This window comes from Calidris pugnax, unplaced genomic scaffold (assembly GCF_001431845.1).
Source record: "Calidris pugnax isolate Ruff unplaced genomic scaffold, ASM143184v1 scaffold171, whole genome shotgun sequence".
NCBI classification, from domain to species: Eukaryota; Metazoa; Chordata; class Aves; order Charadriiformes; family Scolopacidae; genus Calidris; species Calidris pugnax.
Window position 1 is genome coordinate 4,025,582 of NW_015091064.1, and position 26,303 is coordinate 4,051,884.

The 26,303-nt window shown below is 36.4% G+C and overlaps 1 protein-coding gene across 2 annotated transcripts in view; it reads left to right on the top strand.

The window, feature by feature from the left end:
• The window catches only part of ASAP2 (ArfGAP with SH3 domain, ankyrin repeat and PH domain 2), a 66,876-nt gene that overhangs the window by 29,459 nt on the left and 11,114 nt on the right, over positions 1–26,303 (top strand). Inside the window, exons 8-23 of one of the 2 annotated variants that reach the window (XM_014956882.1) lie at positions 66–152; positions 1,869–1,877; positions 5,831–5,934; positions 6,063–6,132; positions 10,094–10,181; positions 11,919–11,967; positions 12,077–12,243; positions 13,535–13,668; positions 14,424–14,518; positions 15,885–16,074; positions 16,512–16,597; positions 16,806–16,921; positions 17,387–17,454; positions 18,384–18,497; positions 22,756–23,011; positions 25,385–25,546. In XM_014956882.1, the coding sequence (XP_014812368.1) occupies positions 66–152; positions 1,869–1,877; positions 5,831–5,934; positions 6,063–6,132; positions 10,094–10,181; positions 11,919–11,967; positions 12,077–12,243; positions 13,535–13,668; positions 14,424–14,518; positions 15,885–16,074; positions 16,512–16,597; positions 16,806–16,921; positions 17,387–17,454; positions 18,384–18,497; positions 22,756–23,011; positions 25,385–25,546 (1,795 nt within the window). The remainder of the gene's footprint in view (positions 1–65; positions 153–1,868; positions 1,878–5,830; positions 5,935–6,062; positions 6,133–10,093; positions 10,182–11,918; positions 11,968–12,076; positions 12,244–13,534; positions 13,669–14,423; positions 14,519–15,884; positions 16,075–16,511; positions 16,598–16,805; positions 16,922–17,386; positions 17,455–18,383; positions 18,498–22,755; positions 23,012–25,384; positions 25,547–26,303) is intronic. The other variant, XM_014956883.1, reaches the window with a different exon arrangement.

Genomic DNA, 26,303 nt, shown 5'->3' on the forward strand with positions numbered 1-26,303 from the left:
GCAAGCTTGGAAGGACTGTGTTGAAACAATAATATTATTTTAACCTGTGTTTTTCTTCATTCAAGATTAAACAAGCACAAGATGAGGAAAGAAGACAATTAACACAGCTTAGAGATATTTTAAAATCAGCACTCCAGGTTGATCAGAAAGAGGTGAGCATATAGGTGGTTTAGCTTTGGAATACCCATTTTAATTACTTCTGATGTAGTGTATTTGAAATACAATTATTTCAACTTTTATCAGCCATCTAAATTCTTTTGTCTGTTCATCTTTGTTTTGATGCTGATATTGAATGTTTCTGACACAGGCAGGTTTTTTAAAAATTAATTCCACTAAAAATATATGAGACTTGTGGCAGAAATTTCTTCTTGTTACCGATATTGCAAAAAACTTTAGATGGTGCACTGTGTAAACTAATGAACAGTGGTGTCTGTGCTCGGAATGAGAATGGTAGAACTTTGGCAATACCGAGGAGACTCCATTAGTTCAATCTTATCTCACAATAATATTCCAAACTATATAAAGATTATGTAAAGCTGAACTTCAAACCCCGAAACACCTCTTGTCCTCATCTGCAAAAATGACAATTAAGTTTGCTATTCTGCTGCAAGATGCCAGTTTTCAAACGTGCAAGAGCTGGGTCAGTTCAGCAATGCAACTTTTTTGAGTTTCAGTTATGATTACTGTTAGATTTAAAGAATTCTGGAGTAGTTTTGTTTGTCGAGCTCTGATCTGGAAGCCAGCATCTTTTGTATAATCTAACCCTAAATATTGGGTCTACTTTTGTTTCAGCTTGCTAGTGCTTCCTCTTCATATAAATAAATGCCAGCCAGCTTCCTTTGGGTGGCTGCTGGGCCATAAGTAAGTGATGAATGAATCCCCTCCCCCCTTTTCAGATTCTCTTTCTGAGAGGGATCACAATGAAATAGTTTAGTCTGTAGAGCTCAGACTTCCTTGATCTTTTCCGGTCTTGCTTTCATCTTCCCATAAGGGTTGTGGTGACTCCTAGCTATTATCAGTGGCCAGATGATGGTTGTTGAGCAACTTAATCTAGTGAAACGTGTTCCTACCCATGGCCTGGGGGGTTGGACTAGATGATCTTTAAAGGTCCCTTCCAACCCAAACCATTCTGTTATTTGGACAGTCTTAAACGTTCTTCACTTTGAAGTGCTGTTTGTTACCATGTGAAGTTTGTGATAATGACCAATGTGTACAGTCCCATACAGTTTGTAGGCACTTTCTTAGGTTCTGCCTGGCATTTAGGACTAAGTGGTGCATTTGCTAAATAACTTCCAAATTTGAGCTCTCTGGAATGAGACACCAGTGATCCTAGTGGAAATGGTGACTACTTTGGATTCACCATTGATTGCCCACTCTCAGTAAGGAGTCTTTTCTGTTTAGGGTGTGTTAGCAGGCTCACCACTCTTTTCAGTTCTTTCTTCAAGAGAGATAATAGAATGTTTCTTCTCTGTGTTTAACTGCTTATCAGTGATACTGATACTAAATGTATATGGAAGATGTGGTGGTGAGCACACTTCTTTTCACAGACTGAAAAATGTAATAATACACATAAATGTATTACCTGTTCTTGTTGCACTTAAAAATACAGGTGTAAAAAGTGCTTTTTAAAAATTCATTATTTATTAATTCTGCAAATTTAGATACAGATGCTTACCTGCAGAGCATAAGAAGTACTATAATGATTTTTAAAGTGTTTTGAAGACATCAGTTTATCAGTGGGATACCGAAAAATCCTGGTATAATTTACTGTATAATCTACTAGTATTATTCTTATTGCACTGTAATTTCCTTTACTATAACTGATTTCTTTTTCCTTCCTGAAATGCATTTACATTTTGTGACCGAAGTCTAGGAGAGTAAGTGTTACTATGTTTTAATGAAAATAGTTGGCATGATTTCCATTCAGATTTCAAGAAACTGGATTTTTCCTCTGAGCTTTTTTCTGTTGGTATGAAAAGACTGGTTCTTTTTTCCTCCTCTTCTATTTGTTGCATTACCAAAAAAAAAAATAGTTTGTTTTTGGGAAAGCAAATTGTTGTAAGACAAATTGGTGATTTCCTTTTCACTGGTTTTTGGAAATTAAATCCAGTTGCTTGATTTAATGTTCTTGCGAGATTTTGAAGAGATATGTATTTTTAATTAAAATGGACTTAATGTATGAAATAATAGAACATTGACAAATATTGTTTCTTTTGTCTTTAAAAAAAAAAAAAGTCAGTCACAAACCCTCATAGTGAACCTTTTTAGTTGTGCCTGTATAGATAGATTCCTCCTGCACAGAACTTCCTCAAACCTGGTTTGCATTGAAACTTCTTTTTGAAACCTTATTGTGTGTACACCTCTGGAATTTTTAATTTTTAAACTTTTATTTTTCAAACTGTAGAGCTCCTAGAAGTTTCAAGGTCAACTTTAGAGTCATATTGCCTTCATTTCTCTCTTCCTGTGTCCCCTCTGAAGGTAGCCTCACTGTAGTGTTTAGATTTGCTTCTGCTTCTTCTACATGTTTGGTAGAACCTATAATCCATTTAGGCCGCTGCAAAATAGGATAAATTTTGTGTTTCTTGACAAAAAGGACGGTAGCTGTGCTATAGGAGAGGCTGCCTGCAGGGGGTTCTGGCAGCTACATCTGTTGGAGGCTCTGTGGGGCTGTAATAGATGAGGGATGGATCTCTGAAACATCCTGTTGGCAATGATCTGCAAATGCAAGAGAAGCTCAGGCTCATGGAGAGCTGGAAGGGCTTTTTGGCAGCTTTATGCACAAGGATGATCCGGACAGTCTAAAATCCTGCTCCCTGGGAGCTGTGGAATGGCTAGCCAAAATTTCCTGTGTGTAAGTTAAAGCACCTTCTATGGAAAGTTCTGTTGTGTTCAAATAGTGGGGCCGATAAATAGGTTTTCAGAATCCCTCTTATCAGTAGCCACAGACCGTCTTTACAGAATACTGTTTTCATATTTCTTTCATTTTTAGTGATGCTGTTCAGCTTGATGTAGAAGTCGGTTGGTCTTTATAAGAGATCATTTCAAACCTCTTTATGGGCAGTGAAGTGATTCACTATAAGCACGCTGCAATGAAATGACTCGCCTGTTTTTTCTGTATGCCTATCTGCATTTCAAAGCTGATAAAGTGGACAAAGTTCCATTTCTTAGGCTTGTGTACTTCAGTCTGTTCTGATCTTGTGATGTTCAAGAGATGTTTCAAATGACAATACTCTGTGCTAGGTATGTCCTACGTCCTGCGGTGGGTCCATTTCCTCCCATAGGTAACGAACGTTGTTCCTGCTCCTCCGATGAGGCCATTGGGTCTGACCCCCGTTATCTGTGACTTGTACCCGTTATGTGCAATGTGCAAACCAGAAATAAGGGAAGATCCTTTTGGGGAGCCTGCATATGGAAAAGGAGCGCTGAAATTTCCTGGAAGAATGTTAATTGTGATGGTGATTTGTGGTATGGCATCCCATCTGTTAGGAGACAGATCAAAACCATGAATTTGCTTGTCAGAGAGGTGTAGAAAACCATCACCTTGCAATCACGTTGGACACTTGATTTGCGCACGGCCTGAAATGGGAATTTAAAATTGAAAATCTCCTTGTCTTGTCCTTAACTGCCTTTCATGAAATAGTATTACATTTTTTAAAGATACTGTTCGTAATAATGAATGTGTGGAAATACACGTCAGCTACAGCAGCTTCCTTTCTGGTTGAAATCAGGCAGGAAGCCTGTGTTACTGGTTTGCCAGTTTGGCCACACGCAGCAGCTGAGCGTAAACAACAGCGAGGGAGGGGAGGTAGCCAAAACGCGGCAGAAAACATTCCACAAAAAGTAGCAGCACAGTCTTAAGTAATGGGAATAGTGCCACGGGCAGGTGTTGGAAGTCATCTGGAATCTTTACATAATTGAGGATGTGGAGAACTGAAATTAATTTCCTGTGAGGCCTGTAATCTTCTTGGGAATGGAGTTCCCTCACTGAGTAACGGGAGGCAGGGACCAAGGCATTGGTAGGACACAATAGGCACTGTCAGATCAGATTTTCTTCAGAAGTCAGTAAAAGTATGCCCACAGCCGCTTTTAATCAGCGACAAGAATTCTTTTTAAATGTTGTGCTGTTTTTATGTTGAGCAGCCAGAGTGCAAAAGCAAATAATTCTGTGTAAACAGGCCAGAGAGGAACAATTAAATGGAGTGGTTTAAATCTGAAGGGATGCTTTGACAAGCACAGGCATTTCAGTGGTGGTTTTGTAGTGCCTTTTAAAGCCTCAGATGAATGTTTGCCGCTCTCTGATAGGGCTTCCTAGATCAGTAGCTGAGAGATGGGGAAGTGGGCACAGGTTTCTTCTGCTGAAAAGGAGCACCAAGGAGTCCTGCAGCCTGCCTTGAGCTCAGCTCATGGCTCTCAGGACCCCTGAGCTCAAGCACTATATATATTCAGGGTGAGCCTGAAATCCTGCAGCCTTGGAGGTGCAGAGTCCCAAGTGCACTGAACAGGGGTGCAGGTGGTAGCTCTGTCCCTACCATCGTATTTTGGTTTGGCTGCAGTAGTAGCTTTGGTAGCAGAATGTGCTGCAGGAGCTTGTAAAGCAGCAGCTTTTCATCTGAGCTGGCATTCTCTGGGGAAAGGCACAGCCCGAGTACATTCTTAGTTTTAGTTTGTCTTTTTCCCCTACCTATGTACAGAAATGTCTTAGACTTACACTACTAAGTGTTTGAAGCTAATTATGATTAGAGAGAACATATCTCCTTAATTCATACTTTTTTAGATCATTATATTTTATCATGTGTACACTCTGAAAACACAAAATTTTGTGTCTTGTGATTGTACTCCTAGTATATCTGAGACAAAAGATCTCATCTTTTTAGCAGAAGATTTTTTTAAATCAAATTAGTAACTTTATTTTTTAATAGCTCTTAAGATTTTGCTTACAATTGCTCAGATAGTCACTTAAGTGAACTGCTTTCTTTGTGGGTTTTTTCCTTGCTATACTTCTGGTTTCTGCCATAGGTAACACATAAGAGGTGTATTATGTCCATAGAACAAAGATAGTGAAAAAGAAATCAATAAATTTAAGTACTAGTAATTTTTATTGTATGCATTGAAAAATCCATCGTTAATGCTGCTAATACAGCATGACAAATCCCATTCCTCATTGTCATGTTCTTATTTTTTAAGAAGTTGGAGTCTTGCAGCAGTGCGTCCTGCCTCTGAGCTGGGTGGTTCTGAGAGCAGCGAGAAGGATTTAGTTAATCTTTGTCACTGCTGGTCCCACAATTCTACTTTGTTCAAAATATTTTGGTATAAATTATTCTTCTTATGAAAATAACTTTTCAGTTTTGCTCTGTGCCTCCTGAACTATGTTTCCAGGAGATCTCTTCTGCTTTTTAGACAGTAGCTTGACTCACTTGCCACAAGCCAAACCACTTCTTCAAATTTATTTAAGTAATTTTTCACAAGAGGAGTGCACTAGGAATTGCAGGTAATAATCCTTAGTGTTTATACACTGCAGTGTTTGCATGAGTTGGGAAGCCCACTACTCAATTAATTTTTGGGTTAAAACCCCCATATATTAAGGTCAATAGTGAAGCTAAATGAAATCAAGTAATAGGGTTTTGGCAGGTGCTGATAATGACTACTTCTCAAGTGCTTTTTGTGCCCTCTGAAAAAAGAAATAGATCTTGTTCTCTTTCATTGAGGAGGAAATATGTGCTTCGTTTGTAGGATTAGAGCAGGAAGGAAAGGCTCTGAAACTCGTTAATAGGTGGGATGTTTAGGTCGAAAGTGTGGAATGCATTACAGAGTCCTGTTCTGTATATTTCAGGATTCTCAGATCCGTCAGAGTACAACTTACAGTTTACACCAGCCTCAGGGAAACAAGGAACATGGCACTGAACGGAATGGTAGTCTGTACAAGAAAAGTGATGGGTAAGTATTGCTGGATTCTACTGAAAAAAAAATAAAAAATAGGTCCTAAGAGCTGAAGCAATGTAATGCTAAATATATTAAAAACTGACTCACTTTCTTTTTTTTTTCTTGCCTCCGCTTTAAACCAGAATCAGAAAAGTGTGGCAGAAAAGGAAGTGCTCAGTTAAAAATGGTTTTCTTACAATTTCCCATGGTACAGTAAGTATTTGTTTACAGTATTTCATGTACATGGTTGCTAATACAAAAAGGCAAACTATGCTGGTCTATATTTATAATTTGGAATTAGCTTGATGCAGTGTTTTGAATATGATGGATACATTTTTTAAGGCAGTCTTTCAGAAATATATCAAGACATACACAGTATCTAAAAATACAACTGTTTTAATGCTCATGACTATTGATGGGAAAAAAAATGGCTTTTTAAAATGACTCATTTAGTTAATGTAAACTGTTCATATTTTGCCAGATTATCTAAAAATACAAATTTTAACTTCATTTTTTTGGAAAGATACGGTTGGACATTAAGCCATCTTTTAGATATGGGTTAAACCACTTGTTGTATGTACAAGACAAACGGAATCTCTTCTCTCCCCCAGCGTTGCTGCTGTGTGGCAGTCTGTTAGGAAGGATGCCTTCCTGGGGAGTAGCTCTTGGGGAAAATCAACTCTGAAAGAAACTTCTATGGGAAGGATAAGAGATAGAGAGTTAGAAGTCCCTCTTTCTTTGCTCCCAATATTTTAAATGCATTAACAAACTTTTAATATTTACACTTTAAAGTTTTAAAACTTTATACTTCCATATTTCAGACCTTTTACACTTGGCTTTGAACTCGGTTGGTTTTGCTTTCCCATAACTTTTCTCTTTTTATATTGCTTTTTCAAAACTTTTAGGAAGTTTTCTTAAGGCAAAAATCAATTCAGTGACGGTATTTCCCATTCTTCTTCTAATAAACAGTCCTGTTTCTTGATCCTGTTATGAACTGTTCTGTTCTTCATCCTGTTATGCCTGTTGCTATGACTACAAGTTGACCCTGGCAGCAAAAATGAATCAATCTCTCATTTGTGCATCTAACCACAAGCCGTTGCCTTCTGAATTGACAACCAGGAGTTAAGGAAGAGTACAAAACCAGGCCTGCGAAGTAGAGTCATTACTATGGCTTTGGAATTGTCCACTAGTTTATATCCCTGTTCTCTTTTGAGTGCATATGAGTGTGTCTTTGTCAGAGAAAAGTCTGTTGGTGTTTGTATGCTGGTGTTTCCGTGTGCTGTAAATGCGGTTGGCATTGGACATGCTGTGGTGGTACCAGCAGGAGCGTAGCTAGGGCAGCTCAGAGCTGGCAGAGGCTACAAAATCCACTTGTGGAGCAGAATTTTAAAACTTTCACATGCAAGTACAGTTACTGAGTCTATCGAGATAGTGCTGCTGTTCTCTTTTTATAAGCTGTCTACCAGATGGTCTAATATTTTTAGAATCAGTAGGTTCCCACTGAAATCAGTGGAACTGTAGTTGGAATTCAGTTGCTAAGGTAGATATTTAAATGTGAGTTTAGATATATGGGTTTCACAGGTTTGGTCTTGATCTTTTTATATTACAGAATTAAAAGAGTACCTTTTTTTGTTTTAAAATACACTTCTAAAAAGTATTTTTACTCATTTGCTCACTTTTCTGTTATGTATTGATGGCAATTTTGTGTCAAAAATTAGCACTTGTTTCAGACATTGGAATGGGTAGAAGCAATTTCTGTCTCTTAAGAATTTTCTGGACTGCTCTGAATGCCTTCTGAGACTTCTGAAGCCACAACATTGATATTTAAGCTTTCTCAAGGTTGATATCTCCTGGTCTCTAAAATATGATGTGTCATTCTCTCTTCCCAGCTGTTCATCAAAATGAACCATCTCTCAGAAATGCAGTTGTCAGTTCTGTTTGCTTTATCAAATACAAATTTGTAAATGCTTTTTCTTTAAAGGCTAAGTTTTCTTCATGGATTTTTGTTCTTTGGTCATATGTAGCCTGTCTTTATGAGGGACTATTTTCCGGTTATGTTCTAGAACAGCTGTCTTCAGGCACTTGCAGATGCTGTATTGTAACTTAAACTTGCCTGCCAAGTGCTCTCCTGGTAGGGATGGGGAGAATGTGGTTGGTTCTCTGTAGTCACCCACCTGTAACACTAATACCTGTGTCTGCATCGACGTATGTGCAGAGGTTGCACTTTTAGATAACTAAAAGCTTCAAAGAAATTAACATTCATAGAGCAACATGCAAGGTCACGGTTGATGGAAAACCAGACACTCCTCCATCGTGTAATTATTAGCAGCTGGAAGTTTTCTGATATCTGCCTGACTGCGGTTCAACGAACATGGATGAGAAAACAATGATAGAAGCAGATTGAACCATGTAAATAGGAATTCCCAAGTGGTGTCTGGATCAAGAAATCACAAGGGGAAAAAACTTACATTTGATGAACCTCAGATTCCTCAATATTGATTTGTGTTTAAAGAGCTTACATGGAATTTGCTGGATGTCTGCATAAAAGGAATACAAGAGACCTGTTGTCAAGGAATCCTTTTTGTTATACTTTCTTTACTGCCGGAAACTTTAATCTACCATTATGATTAACAGGACAATCTGAAGGCAAAAGTTTCATATTTCATAAGTTATAGAAAACTAGTTAGGTCTTGAATGCACTTCAGATCCAAAGTTCCAGGGCAAAGGGATTCTTCTTAACCTGAATTTACTTGCATTTTTGCACAGAGCCTGCGAGAAAGGTGTGTACGAGTTGCCCAGTGGTTTGTTTATCAAATACTTACATTTTGATTTTTGTTTGCTTTATTTTATACTTTTGGTTTAGGCAGCTTCTGGACACTTCTTGGACAAACAGTTATATTAAAAATGTAAACACTGGAAACGTTAGTGCTAAGGATATTGAGTGTATTTAAATATAACCAAGAGAATGGGTCCAAGCCAGCATTTTCAAGATGTTCTCTCGTATGCTTCTGGTTACAAAGAACTCTTTTTGATAGGCCTAAATAATGAAAACTGTATGCACTTTTACTACTAAAAGGAATGTCTGGAATTTGAAAAGCTATTTACTAGGCAGAGAATACAATGTGGTTGTCAATTAGTTGTCAGCTTGCTGCCTCCTAAACCTCTCTCGGGTACAATTTATTTTCCACTGCCCGGCAAGTGACCTGCAGGTTTCTTGTTTCAAAGCACGCGTGACTTTGTTATGTCTGCTGCTTATGTTGGGCAAAGCATGAGCATGCTTTTTTTCAAGGACACCATGCTCCTCTCTTTTATTATTTTTTTTCCCCTAAACAGGGGGGGAAAAAAAAAGTAATTGTTTTCCTTCTTCTGTTTTTCCATGGTTTTGATTTTTTTTTTGCTGGTCTTCAGACATAATGATGTTGTTATTCATTGTTTTATCAGATTGTTTCAAGGAAATATCTTCAGCTGTGTTCTCCCTCCTTCTTTGAATTAAATGCTTCTTTCATCAATAAGTTTAGAAGAGATTGAGAAGATCTAAGTTTCTTATAATTCATTGCAAGTTAATTACATTATGTGGTAGTTCACCTTCGTTTGATAATAGTTCTTTAGATTAAATCTTATTTTAGCAATTTGATAGATTAAAATTGTTAGAACACAACAATAAGGTTGTAATGTGTTTATGTGTTTCGCTATCTTTATTATAGTACTCTCCTGATGATTTAAACAAATTATTATTTTTCAGATATTATTGTCTAAATTTATTTCCTCTCTAGTTAAATCTACTTTCTGATTTAGTTATTCTAAAAGAGTAAAACTAGTTATCCATCATAGCAAGTGCAAGTCATTCCTCAAGTCAAGGTTGCAAACGTCATCTTTCTAGGTCCTGACCCAGGTCTGTAGGACATGTGGGTTAAGGGAAGTAGTACCCCTCTCCCCTTTCAAAATTCTAGTGTCTATCCAGTTATCAGTGAAAAAAATATCCAAATATAGGAAAAGGTAGTTTACAAACCGCAACAAAGAAGAAAACATAAATCAAAACCTGGGTACTTTAAAAATTAAAATAAAAGCCATTTGTCAAGTCTTTTTGGCCAGTGGGATGTTCTCCTGTGTTTTTGGACTGCAGGGCTCAGCTAGTATCAATTTACTAAAATGTGTATGCTTTGTCTTCAAATAGGCCAACCGACCTCCAGCAAAGCTCAATCTGTTAACCTGCCAAGTGAAAACAAACCCAGAGGAGAAAAAATGTTTTGACCTCATATCACGTAGGTTTGTTGTTTAGGTCTTTTTACTTGCAGCTAATAGCAGAGGGTTTTGCGTTATTTCTGTAGATGGGTCAATAATCCACTTAAACATTTTTGCAATTGTAGAATGCTTCACTTTATAAAATGCCCTTCCTATGACAATTTACCATTTCACTTTTATTTTAGCATAATGCAACTAACTAAACTTGTTTCTTTGGAAAACCACTTGTTTTTAAAGCTTTCTTCCATTCTGTATCATTTTGTGCTGCTTTACAGTAGAATAACAATATTTTTTCTTGTGACATAACTCTATGTATTGAAAATGTCATAGCTGATTGTCTTGGAAAGTTATGACTTTTGTACAAAATCAAAAGAAGCTTTTAAACCATGACAAAACTTCTTAAAATTCAAGCATAGTGGTTGCTATGTAACTGAAGAAAATACAGAAAACATTTTTAGTTTTATTATCTCATAACAAAGGTGAGATAAAGAGTCCGCATATTAAAAACACCAAAACTGAATAATTTTGGGAACTGAATGGGATGATACAAAATCATATGGTAGAATGTTTCCTCACTGGGACATTTTAGTGTTATATTTATGGACTCAATAAAAATACATTCCTAAAATATATATCTCAAATTATTTGGGGAGAGGAATATAAATCTATCCCTATTTTTTTCCTTTGCCAAAACATAAATTTCTTGTCTGTTTATAAATGTAAGATATACTACTTCTGTTAATAGATTAGTACTCGTGTATGCAATATACAGCTTTTCCAGTACTGCACAAGCAAGTGGTCTTTCCTGTTTACTTTGCACTTTCTTTATTGATTACCTGATCATATTTTGCCCAATATCAGCTTATCACAATATCATCATTTGTCCATTCATATGTATGACAAGGCATAACTGACGTCTTAGTCTTCTCCAGATCACTTTTTCACTTTGTTTTGCTATAGAGTTTTAAAACATTCCTTGTTCTTTAAAACTGTAAATTTCTGTATGATGGCAGGATAGAAATCTCTCATTCTTTATCTATTTCCTTTCTGTCCTTTCATGTATCCTCACTCTCTTAACGTTTTCCATGTTTGAAAGTATCTTTCAATACCTTTGCCTGAATATTTTTCAAACTTTAGGAATCATATCTCATTTCTTTCATAAACTTAAAAAGCATTGTACTTTTTTCTTTATTAGTACACTATGATAATAATGCTTAGAATTATGAAAGTAGTAATAAATTGAAATTTTTTGTCTTGATTTAATTGAAACAGCTTGTTCTAATTGTAGTTTGGACTTTGTGTCTGGCAAATTTGTCTTGCCATTTTTGATTACTGTGGTTTTAAGAGCTCATTTGGAAACTTCAAATCTTTCTCATACACACAGATAAATATGGACTCTATACTCATCTCATACACACCCCTCCCCAGCAGAACTTAAAACTTGTGATTATTGAGGTTATATCTAGAACATTGAAAAATTACTATGCTCTTGCTTATGCGATAGAAGTGCAGCACTGAAGAAAACAGTTCCTGTTTAAAGAGCAACGAGCCACCTTATGTAAACGTGGTTGTAAACAGAAATGAACCGTAGGTAGTAAGACTGATAGACTTTTTGCCTGTCAGCACTCCAGTGATGAGACTGGAAAGCTCAGGAGTCATACATCAGTTCATTTTAGATTTTTCTGAGAGATTTTTGCAAAATCAGTTTTTCAATCTTTTTTTTTTTTTAATTGGTGTATGAATTATTTATTGTGCAGATGACAGAACCTACCACTTTCAAGCAGAGGATGAACAGGAATGTCAAATGTGAGTTACTTTGCTAATTTTGTTTTTGGTACTGGTATTCTACTGAGACATTACCTTGAACTTTAGAAGTGCTGAAACATTTAATAGCAAAATATTACTGCTATTTTAGATGGACATCTGTGCTACAAAACAGCAAAGAGGAAGCTTTAAATAATGCATTCAAAGGAGATGATAACACAGGAGAAAATAATATTGTCCAGGAACTGACAAAAGAAATTATATCTGAAGTCCAGAGGATGACTGGAAATGATGTGTGTTGTGACTGTGGAGCACAAGGTGACTCAATTAAGCATATTTCTAATTGGTAAAAATTCTATGTCTCATGAGAGTATTTAAGATGATGTTTTATGCTTTCACTTTTTATTTCACAAAAGATTATACACATAGTAGAATATGGTAACAATTTAATTGTGCTATTTTAATAAGATTGATTTGCTATATGCGTACTGTCAGTGGGGAGAAAAGTTACTAAGAAGCTTATTTTTCTCCCATGTATTTTGCTAATTGTAACTTTTGCTTATATAAATGACCTGAATTTATTTTATTAGCCCATACTTGATGTAAGGTTTAGGTAAAACTGGACAGCAGTAAGATACTTCAAGCCTTTTCCTAATACACCTCTCTCCTTTTTTTCACTTGTTATGTTTGACTTTGAGTGTGAGCCAGGGCATTTGTCTAAGACTGTGCTCATTTGGAAAAGAATGCACCTGCTGACTATGGTTTGCAGTGTTGGGTTTTTTATCGATGATTTTCTACTTTAATCCTCTTAAAATTATTTTTTAAATCCTGCCGTTTCCTGTGTTCTTTTATGTTACAGAGGCACTGCAGGACTTAGGTGGGATTTTTTTACCCGAAACTGTAGCTGAAAACATCAGATCTGAAGCTGTATGCACTTTATAAATCAATAGTAACTTCCAGCAATAGATACCTTATAAAACTATGGGAAGAGTCAATCCTGCTGTCTTTAAATAGCTACTACCAAACCTTTATCAAATAAATTAATTTCTAAGCTGTCTTTATCTTCAGAAATTAATTATTTGTCTGGAAGTTAAGGGAGTGTTATAGGAAGAATGCAAAATACCAGGAGAAAAGACAAGCAAAGGTAATGGGAGGAGAGGAACGAGCTTTAGTAGCTTTGAAATAGTTGAGTGAGAATTCATTGTAGGGTGGTGCTGTGTGTACTTCAGAATCACTGTTGCTTCACTTAATCTAAAGTCTGTACTTGAAATAAAAAAAAACCCAGACCTGTAGACATTGTTATTTCAGTTTAAACTGCACCTCTACCCCCAATTGAGAATGTGTCACACACTGGACTTTTTGAGCAGCTCCCCTGGAGAGCACTGTCTTTTACCAAAACAATAAAATAAAATGATCTTCACTTCCTTCACCATTAAAAAATCCTGGTTTATGTTGCCCGATAGAGTATATGTAAAAACATAAATTAAAAAACCTGATAATTCACGTATAGGAATCTTATTTTACAGAATTTCCTTTCTGTATACTACATTCTCCAGAAGGAAATAATTAACTGAAGAAATTTTAATTCTGTGGGTGTTTTCTGTTTCAGATCCTACCTGGCTTTCAACAAATTTAGGAATTCTAACTTGCATTGAATGCTCAGGAATCCATAGAGAACTTGGTGTTCACTATTCCAGGATGCAATCACTTACATTAGATGTGCTGGGAACATCTGAACTTTTGGTAATCAGATTGCTTTAATTAACTTAAAAATAGTACTATAAAATACTTCCAACACAAGTATATTTTTGCCATGATACGTTCTTTAATGATAAGTTGTTCCAATCCTGAAAGTTGCATCTGGATAAATGTAATGTAAGAAAGTTTAATTTGTCAATTTTAAGGGAACCTCCTGGAACATAGTGTCTTACAGTAAACTTTACCTGATCTTAGAATTCAAATTAGTAGAGGCTTCATTTTTTTGTGTGTTTCCAAGTCTTTTTACCCTTGGCTGCTTTTAAAAAAACACAGCTGTTTGACATATAAATGTGCCCCTCAGATTAAAAATTGAAGAACTTCACAAATACTTATGCCATTAATTATTTAGAATTATTTTAGAAGAGAACTTTAATCCTCAAAGGAAGAAAATGTATCCATCTTTGCTACACAAAAAGGTTACCAGATATCAGCTGCTCTGTGACAGTTCATATCTGTGTTCTTAACCAGCACAAAGTATTTTGCATTTATCGTATGAACTGGTATCTTGCTAGATTATTCTGCAATTACTTGTTTGTGTATTAAATTACAGCTGAAAACTGACATCCAAAAAGGTACCTAATCTGTTCATGGTCGCTGACATAGTAGCAGAATCGGGAATCAGAAACAAAAAGCCCCAACTCCCATTTCCCCTTGTCCTCCCAGTAGTATTTATTTGTGTGGCCAGTAACTGAACGTGTTTATTAAGCGAGTTGTGGATTATTTTCTTTTTTTTTTAACAGCTTGCAAAGAATATTGGGAATGCTGGGTTTAATGAGATTATGGAATTCTGTCTGCCAGTTGATGAGACGGTCAAACCTAATCCAAGCAGTGATATGTAAGTAAAGAGCCACTACTACTGAAAAAGGCAGGCATTTAATTTAATATCGCTAATGGGTTGTGCCATTATGGTTTGCACCAGCAGGACATGGAAGATGCATAATGTCTTATATATAGCCTTATAGCCAAGGGATAAATCTTTTTTCTAATGCTTTGCACGTCTGTTTTATTGAACTTTACCTGATCGTGCCTCCCCTAATAGTAAGGATTATCTTACCAACTCTCTGAATCATGATTTGTGGGACAGAACAAATTAAGCCTGACTTGTTGGGAATTTTAAAGACACACAAGGGTAGGGATTAAAAACATAGCTATTTATTTTGTGCTATTTAAACACAAAATAGGAATTGGAATCAGATACACATTTTACCTAAAAGATACCGAAGCACCTGGTGTTTAGAAACTACACCTGGGAGTCATGTCTGTGACTGTGGAATAAAGACAGAACGTTTAATTGAATTCCTCGAAAACACTGAACTGTGACGGCAGAGACACAGCAAGGACAGCTGCCTACTTGGCTGGGTACCACTCCACTGGAAAAGAGCTAGTAAACGATGCAGAAACAAATGCAGAAGAATTGGCTTTGGATTAAGCTGATTTTACATTATCTGGTCTTTCACCATTCTGACAGAACCAATGTTAAACCACGCAGTTCAAATAATTTTTTACTAGCGCTATCAATAATACAGAATAATAATACTAACAATAAAAATTAATAATTTTACTTAGTATAAGAAGACTTCTAAAAATGATATTTTAAAAAAATCATTTAGTTTGATATAGCTAAATATCAAATTTTGGGTTTTTTTAATGAAATGAGAACCTGAAGACAAACACTTTTTAAAAACTTTGAAGGAACACTGTTGTATACTTTGGGAAGAAGAGCTATCCTTTGGTTCAATTTGTTATTATTTGTGGTTTTTTTTTTCCTTTTTACCCATTATATGGTATCTAGAGGACAAAGTATGGCTTTGCTAAATGTTATCTGTGTAATATTGTGTACATCCTGGGAGCTGGTAAGCTCCTATCTTGCTGGGATAAGAAGAGAAGTAGGTATCAACAGCTCTCATCTATCTTCTCTATGTAGGGCTGGGTAATCTTGATCTCAACTACACACCAGAGTTCAGAGGGGAAAATTCATGGTCTGTCTTCATATTGAATATTTGGTACATCTTCTGTAGCTACATTTCATACTGGAAATACGAGACTGCATGTCTTACATGCATATTTAAAAGAAAAATTATCATAATGAATGAGAAATAGTCTTTCTCAGATTTTATTTCAAATGACTTGCATGTATTTATGGAAATCCTAATGTGTATCTTCTGCTAAATGTTATAGAAGTAAATTATATTCAATTTCAGGAATGCAAGAAAAGATTATATTACTGCCAAGTACATTGAGAGAAAATATGCAAGGAAAAAGCATGCTGACAATGCAGCTAAATTACATGCTCTTTGTGAAGCAGTCAAATCAAGAGACATTCTTGGATTAGTCCAAGTATATGCTGACGGTGTGGATCTCACAGAAAAAATTCCGCTGGCCAATGGCCATGTAAGTGTTGTAAATTTTACTAGACAAATAGTAGTAAGTGCAATATGCTTTCTTTAATTAAAAAGGATTATTTTTTATTATTTGAAACACTGTTTTGAACACTTGTCCTTTTGATGATGTAATTTAACAATAACAAAAGAGGATATTAAATAGTCTAATCTAAAATTGTTTACAAATACTATCAGATTTTAAATGTATTAAAGCATTAAAGATTACATTAAACATTCAACAGTCTATTTGTTTTCAACCCACTTGTTTGTTTGCTTTAAAGGAACAAAAGGGGAATCAATAAATATCTTCACAAGAGTTATTTTAATGGCAGCATGTCTGAATATTTTGAAATTAAATGTTTTAATTGACCTAATTTATGTCTTAATAAAATTTCTGCTTCTCTGTAGAACAGAAGAAACAAATGTGTTCTTTTATTTTATTCTTAGGAGCAAGATGAAACCGCACTTCACCTTGCTGTTAGGTCAGTTGATCGAACATCCCTTCATATAGTTGATTTTTTAGTGCAGAACAGGTAAGTGTATGGAAAATTACCAAAATGTTATTGATACTGGTTTTATGTCAAGTAATACAAATACTAAATGAATACAAATACTAGATCTAATTATAGTATTTTCAAATGTAATTTTATTCTTTGAAAATCTTATAATGAGAGAGGTTTATTAATACAGGGTAAGAACTAAATTTAATGAGCTTTTTTCTTCTTTCTTGTACTCCAACAGTGGCAATCTAGATAAGCAAACGTGTAAAGGTAGCACAGCCCTGCATTATTGCTGCCTGACAGACAACGTTGAGTGCCTCAAACTGCTGCTGAGAGGGAAGGCTTCTATTGAAATAGGTAAAAGGGTAATGTGTACTTCAATTTCATGTTTGTCACTGCTTCAGATAAGAAACAGTGAAGGTGGAATAAGAGCATTTTCTCCTCAATTGTTTATCATCATTCTGTGAATATAATATTCATTATAAAAAAAAAATCAATGTTCACTATTTCAAGTTTAAAATTGATTTATGCATTGCACTTGCTTTTTGAACAAATTTAGATAACTAGGTACCAATATTTTTAGCTGATATCTTGTTGCTGAGTTATATGCTGCCACTTCATGGCTATCATTCTGTTTATATGGCATGTTGAGTTGCTGCTGCTTGTCATGGTCAGAGGGTTGGTATGAAGGGAAGAGATAAATTTTGGAGTGTATTGGTCTAGTAGTTCACTTTGTACCTGAAGGTTTGTCTTTCTCTTTAGTAACGGCTATATTAATAGTGATGCCTATCATATTAACTTTATTTTCTTGCTGTAATATAGCTAATGAATCAGGAGAGACACCACTTGATATAGCTAAACGCTTAAAACATACTCACTGTGAAGAGTTGGTAAGTATTGCATCTTTCTGTGTGTTTGTGCATTTATAAGCAGAATCACATCTGGATATTTAACAGTTTACAGTTTGAATATTCAATTAATGTATTCCAGATGGAATAGTTGTATGCTTAGGAATAGTTATATGCTTATATCAAGTTATATGCTTTTAAGAAGAAAATTATATTTCTTTTTAGATGCTTTGGAAATGCGAAATTTCTTGAGTCCAGGGGATGTTTCTATTTGAGCTAGTAGTCCCAGATCCACAAGTGCCTGACTTCCCATTGAAATCTAATCACTTAAGTACCTTTTATGGGTGAAGGCCATGGACAATGGCCATTTTCTTGTTGCCCAGAGGAGTTGTGGATGCCCCATCACTGGAAGCACTAAATGTCAGGTTGGATGAGGCTTTGAGCAAACTGATCTAGTGAAAGGTGTTCCTGCCCATGGCAGGGAGGAAGGACTAGGTGGTCTTCAAGGTCCCTTCCAACCCAAACCATTCTGTGTTTCTACGAAGAGAAGTTGGCTGCCATCACTACTTTTAGTGAGCAAGAAAAATGGATTAGTGGGGTCAAGACCTCTCGATATGTGAATCTGACTAAAAAAACCCCTGCCATTGACTTGGAATTTCCAAATCAAGGAAAATAGGATGTGGTGCTTATTATCAGAAAATTGAGAATGGATCTACAATCATTAATGAAAAGCCTAGTTGCTTTTGATTTATGTGTGTCATGTTTGGTCAGAGAGCTTAATTCTTTAAACTTGCCCCGGTGCAGTAACTTTCCAGATTACTTTTATTTTAAAAACAGATTGCAGTTATATTTGTACTTAGAAACCAAAGTTCCTTCTGTATGTGGTTTTTGTTTGGTTTTAAATATGTTGTTTTAAAATATGTGCTGCACAAAACATAGGTATCAACAGTCTTTTTTTTTTTTCCCCTCAGCTTACTCAAGCACTGTCCGGAAGATTTAATTCTCATGTTCATGTCGAATATGAATGGCGGTTACTCCATGAAGATCTGGATGAAAGTGATGATGATGTGGATGAAAAGCTGCAGGTTTGTATCAATGCGTTATTATTTTTCTGTACACATATCTGTGTAGGCATGATGTTCATAGTGATTTCAATAACAATATTTTTTACTATAGATATGAAGATACTGTGAAATAAAGTTCTGTAGTAAAATGTAGTAGCTTAAATTCTAGTTCCTTAAATTATAGTTTGTCTTCTTTTTTACTCTGTAATATAAAGTATAAAACATGACCATGCGGTGATGATCAAGTTGCGATTAGCCAGATGTCATACCTTTTTCTTAAAGGAGTCAGTAATTTGTTTCAATACATAAGGAATATTTAGATTTGTCATCTGACAGATGAAGTGAAGAACTAACATGAGAGGGAAATTGCCTTTACAAAGAGAGGTACCTCATGTTTGTGAAACAGCTCCTGTTGATGGCTTCAATTTTGGAACAGTTTATGTATTGGTTTGTCTTCAGTGTAACTTACATTGTATATTAATAGCAGAGTAGGGTCTTTATTCTGAATCTTCATTTAAGTATGTTCTTGGTTTTCCTCCCTTTTCATACCTGAAATTTCTGGTGATGTTGTGGTGCTTTTGAGTCCAGAGTCACAAAATGGTAGAGGTTGGAAGGGACCTCTGGAGGTCATTTGGTCCAACCGCCCTGCTAAAGCAGGGTAACCTAGAGCTGCTTGCCCAGGACCATGTTCAAATGGCTTTTGAATATCTCAAAGGATGGTCATAGTACGAAGTATTCCAGTAGCATAGGAATTTCATTGCATTTTCAAAATCTAATTTCTCAATTTGGGGACCGACTTCAAAAAGTATTTGAACACTTAAATAAACAGTGAACAAACTACCATTTTTTTAATACCTGAACAACACTTAAAAATGGTTTGGATTTCTAGGAGACAAATAATTTGAAATTATGTATAGGCTCCTAAATACTAGTGACATTCTCAAACTTTATAATTTGAAGTATTTCATATAAATATTGCACACTTTTTTGTTCTTTTTGTGAGTGCAGTGTTAAAATTGCCCTGGTGGTTTAGGCCAGGTTGGCCAATGACACGATGACAAATGTTCTCCCTCACCTCTTGCTCCAAGAAGAAGAGAGAGAGAGTTATGAGTTCAGGAACAACTGAACTACTTTAATGAAATATTAAAAATAAAAAGGAAATAATGAAATAGATACAATATATATAAATAAATATACAAAACTGTATCAAGTTGCCCAGCAAGATGTCACTGGCAGACCCTGGGAAAGTTCCAGACTGGACTCCGTGAGAATGGGAACTGGATTCCAGAACTCACTGATGGGGATCAAGGCAGACAAACTGGCAGGGTCCCCCTCAGACATCAGTCATGGAAGAAAACTCCTTGAAGAGGAGCAGACCTCACCCCTTTGATCCCTCAGCTTTCATACTGAGCGGATGGGATGGGATGGGATACCCTATGGGTCAGTTTTGGGTCACCTGATCTGTCCCCTCCTCCCCAGAGGTGTAACCCCTCCATGGGGTAAACCCCCAAGTCAGCTGGCCCTGGCTGCCCCAGCAAGGAGGGGGAGCAAGAGCCTCTGTCAGTGAACACAACGTTGGCTCTGCTCCACCCTAAACCGGGACAATTGCTTATGCTTTTTCTGCTTCCTTTACAAATTGCAAAGACTACACAATGGGCTTTATATTATTTAATCTTCATATGTTAGCACAACCTTTTTTATCTTGAAAGTAGCTAACAAAACCCCCTTTCTCCTCTGGATAATGAAATTTATCTTCTTTCTATGAGTTTTAGCATTGTAATGCTTCTCTTGCAAAGTCGCCCATCTCAGCTAGGGCATGAGGAGTTGCTAATACTTAATTAATAATATAAAACCACGTCTTGTGTGTTGGGTGTTTCTTTGTTTTCAGAAATATTATCAGTCATAGGTTCATTTTCTTTATCCTCACAGAATGTCTTTTAAAAATGCTGTGTCATCAGACCATTGAATTGGCTTAATGTTTTGAAGACTAATTTTGAGACCAATAAGTTTCTTCTGTTGCAAAGTACCCTTTTTGCAAGACCTTGCTTGCGTGATTCTTTTCCCCATGTCCTGTCTCTTTAATCCCAGGTAGCCATTACCTCTGGTGCCTGACTTGAACTAAAGTTAGCAACGAAGAGCAAATAAGATGTCAGGAGCCATCCCTCTCAAAGCTCGATTGCTACCTTCTGAGAATTAAGATTTCTCGTGAGAATTTTGGTACCTGTGCAGGAATCTGTGAGATTGTAAATCCAGTTCTTCTGGGTGACCTTTCATATTATATCCCAGTACTTATGTATTCCTATATATTGTATCACCATCCAGATAATAACAGCAATAATAATGAACTTAAAATAGCTTGAAACTTTCTGTTATGTTTTAAAGATTTCATTTTTTCAGGCTGTAAAACCTTTTGGGTGCTTTAGAACTAGATATCTAGCAAATCCCTTTTGGAGGTACTCTAAATTTGTATTTTTGATCTGTTTCTCCCCTTGCTTCCATCACTGTTGACAATTGCCTTCTGCAGATGAGTGTTCTCTTTTTGGCTGGTCCCTGAGCTCTACCTGATATAGAAAGTTATCTGCTACTCAGCAACGAGGCTAAAGTAATGAATCTGCTACTTCACTGCCCACTATTAATAGGCTTATACTACAGGGACTTTTGAAAGGAGATTAAGGACTATTAATCACAGGCGAGTGTCTGTGACTACACTGGATGCAGTGACGATGCTGCTGTTGCTTAGGATCACATCAGAGTTCTGTTTATAGATGTCAGACTATTGCACTTGTCTCTCTTTCTGGTAAAGCAATTGAATAGATTTTGTAATCTTTGTCAGAAAAGGTCATATCTGAAATTGAAGTTCTTTTAGTCTAGAATTTTTCGTAAAAAAGAGAGGGTAACCTAAAAGACTAAGACAATCCAGCTGGCTCCTGCTGCTGTTCCACACCCCAGCTGCCTGGTCCTACCTCATCTTTTGCCTCCATTCTGGCACACGTTTGTCCTTGCATTGAGCCGTTTCACTTTGGTAAACAAGTGAAAAGCTAAATCAGCATTAAAAAAAAAAAAAAAAAAAAAGATTTTTCTGCCGATTTAGAAAGCAGAAGCAAGTGTGGGCTGAAACAAATGCCTGAACCAGGAGAGGGGAGGGGGCAGGGAATGGAGGGTGTCAGCCAGTGAGGAGCGAGGCTGCTAAGCCAAAGTAAAGATAGAGATTAATGCATCTGGCTGTCACGTACATCATTCTAATAAATCTTTGAACTATATAATGCTGTGCTCTAACATGTCGAAAGGCCCTACGTGATCAATCCAGACTAAGCATCGAGTATATTCAGAGGAAAATCGATTGCTTATTTGTGATACTGTTGGTGTAAATCTTCTTTCTGCCTAAATGCTATTACTATAAATGGTTATTTTATTTTCATACAGACAGTATGTCACCGGTGTGTTTATCTAACACTATTTCCAAAGGTATATTTATGCTCTCTGAGCTATGGATTGTTACAATCCATTCCTGTACTAGTCACATGAATTTATAGCTTCAGCTATTTTAATTATCATTTGGTAACAATAATTACTATGCTTGAAACAGGAAAAATAATGCTAAGTGTGCATAGTAAGCAGATGACTTGCTGTAAATCTCAAAGACAGCTAATTAGATCTCATTTGATTATGTGCATGAGATGAGCAATGTTCCATCCAAGCTGCCAACTGAAGTAATCTCCCGAACTTGTCCAGAGATATTAGTGAGCTAAAAAGAGCTCATGAAAAGTTTTGGCTCCTAATTTGTTGTAGGCTGAGCTACAGGCAGAATACTTAGATGCAGGTGTGTCCAGTTTTTGAGATCACAATCATCTATTTGGGATCTAGCGCTGCTGAACTTCAGATGAGGCTTAGGATTTTCTATTGTTTATTTAATTTTGAAAATTTTGCCTGATACTTTGATGCAGGGAAAATTTACTTGATCCAGCCTGAATATCTATATTGACTACCTATAGAAGTATAGTCCTGTGTGTATAACAATACAGTATTATCCTATAGGAGTGTACTACAGGAGAAAATGAGAAAATTATAATTGTTTTGAAATTTTGTTGTTGTTAATGTCCACAATTACGTTGTCTTGAAGAGGGTGGAATGTAGGTTTCAGATTATATATTAAAAGTAACAAAAATGCATTTTAGAAGTCATTTTTTCTTTCTAAAAGCTAATGACTTTCTATCAACTACTAAATAAAGTTAGTAGAGCTGATATGGCATCAGTGAGTACTTCTGTTCTTGTGTTTAAGCAACCCAGTCCCAATCGGAGAGAGGACAGGCCCGTCAGCTTCTATCAGCTTGGATCAAACCAACTTCAGCCTAATGTAGCATCCTTGGCAAGAGATGCAGCAAACATTGCTAAGGACAAGCAAAGAGGATTTATGCCAAGTATATTACAGAACGAAACGTATGGAGCAATACTCAGTGGCAGCCCACCTCCCATGCAGCCTGCAGTTCCTGTCACAAGCAGTGCACCTCCTCTACCTCCAAGGAATATTGGCAAAGGTACTAACACTAGAAAATATTGTTGCATGTTAGAAGAATGGGATCATAACAGGGTTTTTTATTATTAATACCTTTTTAGGTTTTCTTTTACAGTTATGTTGCACAGGTAAGTATTGGAACAGTGTATTGATGACTTCATTTTATATACTTGAAGTGAGCCTCAATACACTTAAACAATTTGTTAAAAGGGTGGCTGCAGTCAATTTAGTTCAGCAATTATTTTTTTCTGGTTATACCCCATCTTTTCATACTTCTGTTTCTTGAAGATGTCATTGTCAGAGTTCAATTTAAACATACAATTTCAATAGCATTTGGCTGCTGTGGAAAATTGTTTAAGACCTGAGACAATAGAGAGCGTATGCAGAACATGAGAGATTTTAACCTTGCAAAGTCTTCTCTTAATAAATAGAGGCATCAAGATTGTTGAAATAAAAGTGTAACTGTTATGTTGTGGAGAACTGGTTGATTTAGAGAACTGGTAGCTGACTGAAAAATGTGATTGCCCGTTACTGGTTATACCCTGATCAGCAGAACAATGTAAAATGTACATGTCTTGTTCCTGGCTCAAGGATGGTGTGCTTGCAAAATCTGCCATTAAAGCTGATGCTGTGAACTTCATTCTTAACTTCATATATAGTCTGTTTGGATTGTTCTAAAGAAGAGTAGAGAAATCTGCACAGGTCCTCTATGTACAGTACATTTGGTGTGTTTCATTGTTTGAATACCTTTATTAATCCATCAGCTTTTCTGGATGCTAACTTTATGTAAACTTCAAGAAGAATGACTATGTAAACGCATGCTGTTCTGTGGTGCTGAAACAGCCTCCGTACGGGGAGGTAGGAGCAGGGAATGTTCTAGGCATTCGTGAGTGGCTTTGCTTTTGGGAGCACTGTGCAGAGGTTGGAATGGAATACTCCATACACCAGTGACTGTGTCCGAGATGGCAAACTGAACGTCTGTGTAATATGAAAAGTCAGTAATTGGTCTCACAGGAATGGCTGCAGCGTAAAAGTCAAACTAAAATATGTTATGTGGGGGGCAGGAAAGCTGAGAGCAATAGAACAGCGTGGTACTGAGTTACTTCAAAAGGGTAGCATGAGACTGGGGGAAGTTTAGCAGCAGGTAAAACTTAACCAAGCTGGAATTCCTTTCATCTAACATTTTTGCATGAAGTCTAAGCTTAATATCTAGACACATTTTTACTTGATGGAAAGGAATGCTTCCCCCACCAAACAGGAAAATTCACCCAAGGAGCTTGCACAGTCTGTTTAACTGTTAGATTCTATCTCTACATTAGTAATGTAATCAGATAGATAAAAAGACTATTTTACCCTTTGATATTATTTTAACCATGGCCAACCATACTATTTTACCCTCTGTTTGCCCTTGATGAAATGACACTTTTCAAAGAGCGTAATTTTAATTTCATGCCCAGCCCCAGACTTCTTGGCACCAGTGTAGTGCAACTCGCGCCAAGAAAGCACGCTGCCTGACTTAGACTATTAATTCCTATTCTTTAGTCTAGCAATGTATTAGCCGATTATTTTATATTCTCAGTTAAAAGGTATAATAGTATCATTGATCTTAGCTTCTTGTTGATTGCTGATGTTGTTGATGTTATGCGTATGGTGTATTATTGCTCCTTTATCCTCTTAGCTTGAGGCTGTTCTCCAAGTCTTCTGAGCCTTTTATGCTTCTCCCTGCAACCTAGTATTTATCCATACCTTACCCTATTTCATCTTTTCTTAATACGATGCTCATGTTCTAAGTATGGAGAAGTGGCATGATATGTGCAAAATATGGGCTTTATGAAGAAAGCTTGTAGTATTTTTTTATGAAATGGGGATGCAGCTCCTCAGCCTAAGAATGGAGTTGTTTAGGAGGCCCCAAAGAAGTCGTACTTTGTAACTGTTTCATGACTAGTTATTATAGCTTCTTATTCGGGTTAAATTCAGAATTACAGTTTTGTGTCAATTCCAAGTCAAAACTGATGTTTTACTGGGTCAGCCATTTTCTTGCAGTACCTGAGAAGATTACAGCTCTCAGTCAGGGATTAAAGAAGGTAGCAGCACTTGCCTTCTGTTGTTTTATTGAGAAATTTCTGCTTTTTCAATTGTTGATGTGTTTTAAAGTAATGACTGGAGACAAATTTTACTTGGGTAAAGTGTTAGTAAGACTTTACCCAGAAACTTCCATGTGATTTTTTACACCAGACTCTGATTTCTGCTCCGGCATTCCAGCAGGATGGCAGTGGTTCCTGGTGCTGAATACAGTGGTCTGGCTGCACCATTTTTAAAAGCACGGGTGTGAACATTAACACTTGGTGCTTAGGGTAAGCAATAATAATAATACAGTATTTTCCTCTCTTTTTAGTTCAGCCTTCAGTTCTTGGCAGTGGTATTCAGACAATTTCTTCATCTAATGCAATGTGGAAGACAAATTCTTTAGGAGTGGAAAGTATAAGCAGGCAAAGGTCTTCATCAGATCCACCAGCTATTCATCCCCCTGTGCCGCCATTGCGTGTAACATCTACAAGTATGTTTCCACTTTCCCCTGTTTTCCCTTCTGCTGTATCTAATCATAGTTGGCTTATTTTTCCATTTTCACAACTCATACTTCCTCTTTTGGTGACTGTAGCTTTGGCCTATCGTTCCCATCCAGTAACTTTGTATGAACTGTCTTCTCTGTGAGGACTGTACAGTGTAGTGCAGGGGCAACAGGAAATACTACCTATTACTAGAGCTAAAGAGCTCTTCACTTTTGTATATAGTTTCAATGCTGCATTTCTCACTTGTTGTAAAGATGGATGTTACGTGTAGGCCTGAGGCTATGTCTCCACGTTGTGTTTGATTCTTGCAGACCAAGAAAAAGATGTTCTAATGCCTTGCCAGCTGCTGTTTTGGTGGTTTCAATAGAAATTTTATTAATTGCTGAACCTAATATGAATTTAGATGTTAATTGTAATAGGATTTTAAGAAAAGGCATTTCTCTAAATAAAATTTCTCAGATATCATTTACTCAGTTACTTTCCATAAAACACAAGCTGAAGGCCTTGATTGAGCAAACAAAATCGGCACTTTATTAAATATATTCTGATCTACTCTTTTCAAGAATATGACTGACTTTGGTAAGAATTTTCTTTGCTTGTACTTTGATCCTTGAATGAATTGAAGAACTTGTGACCTCTCTGACCTTGACTTAGTGTAACAAAAGGTAAACCTCTTTCCAAAGATGTTGTCCATCCAATGGAAGGGTTGCTTTCTGTTTAAGTTATTGATTACATTTTTCTTGC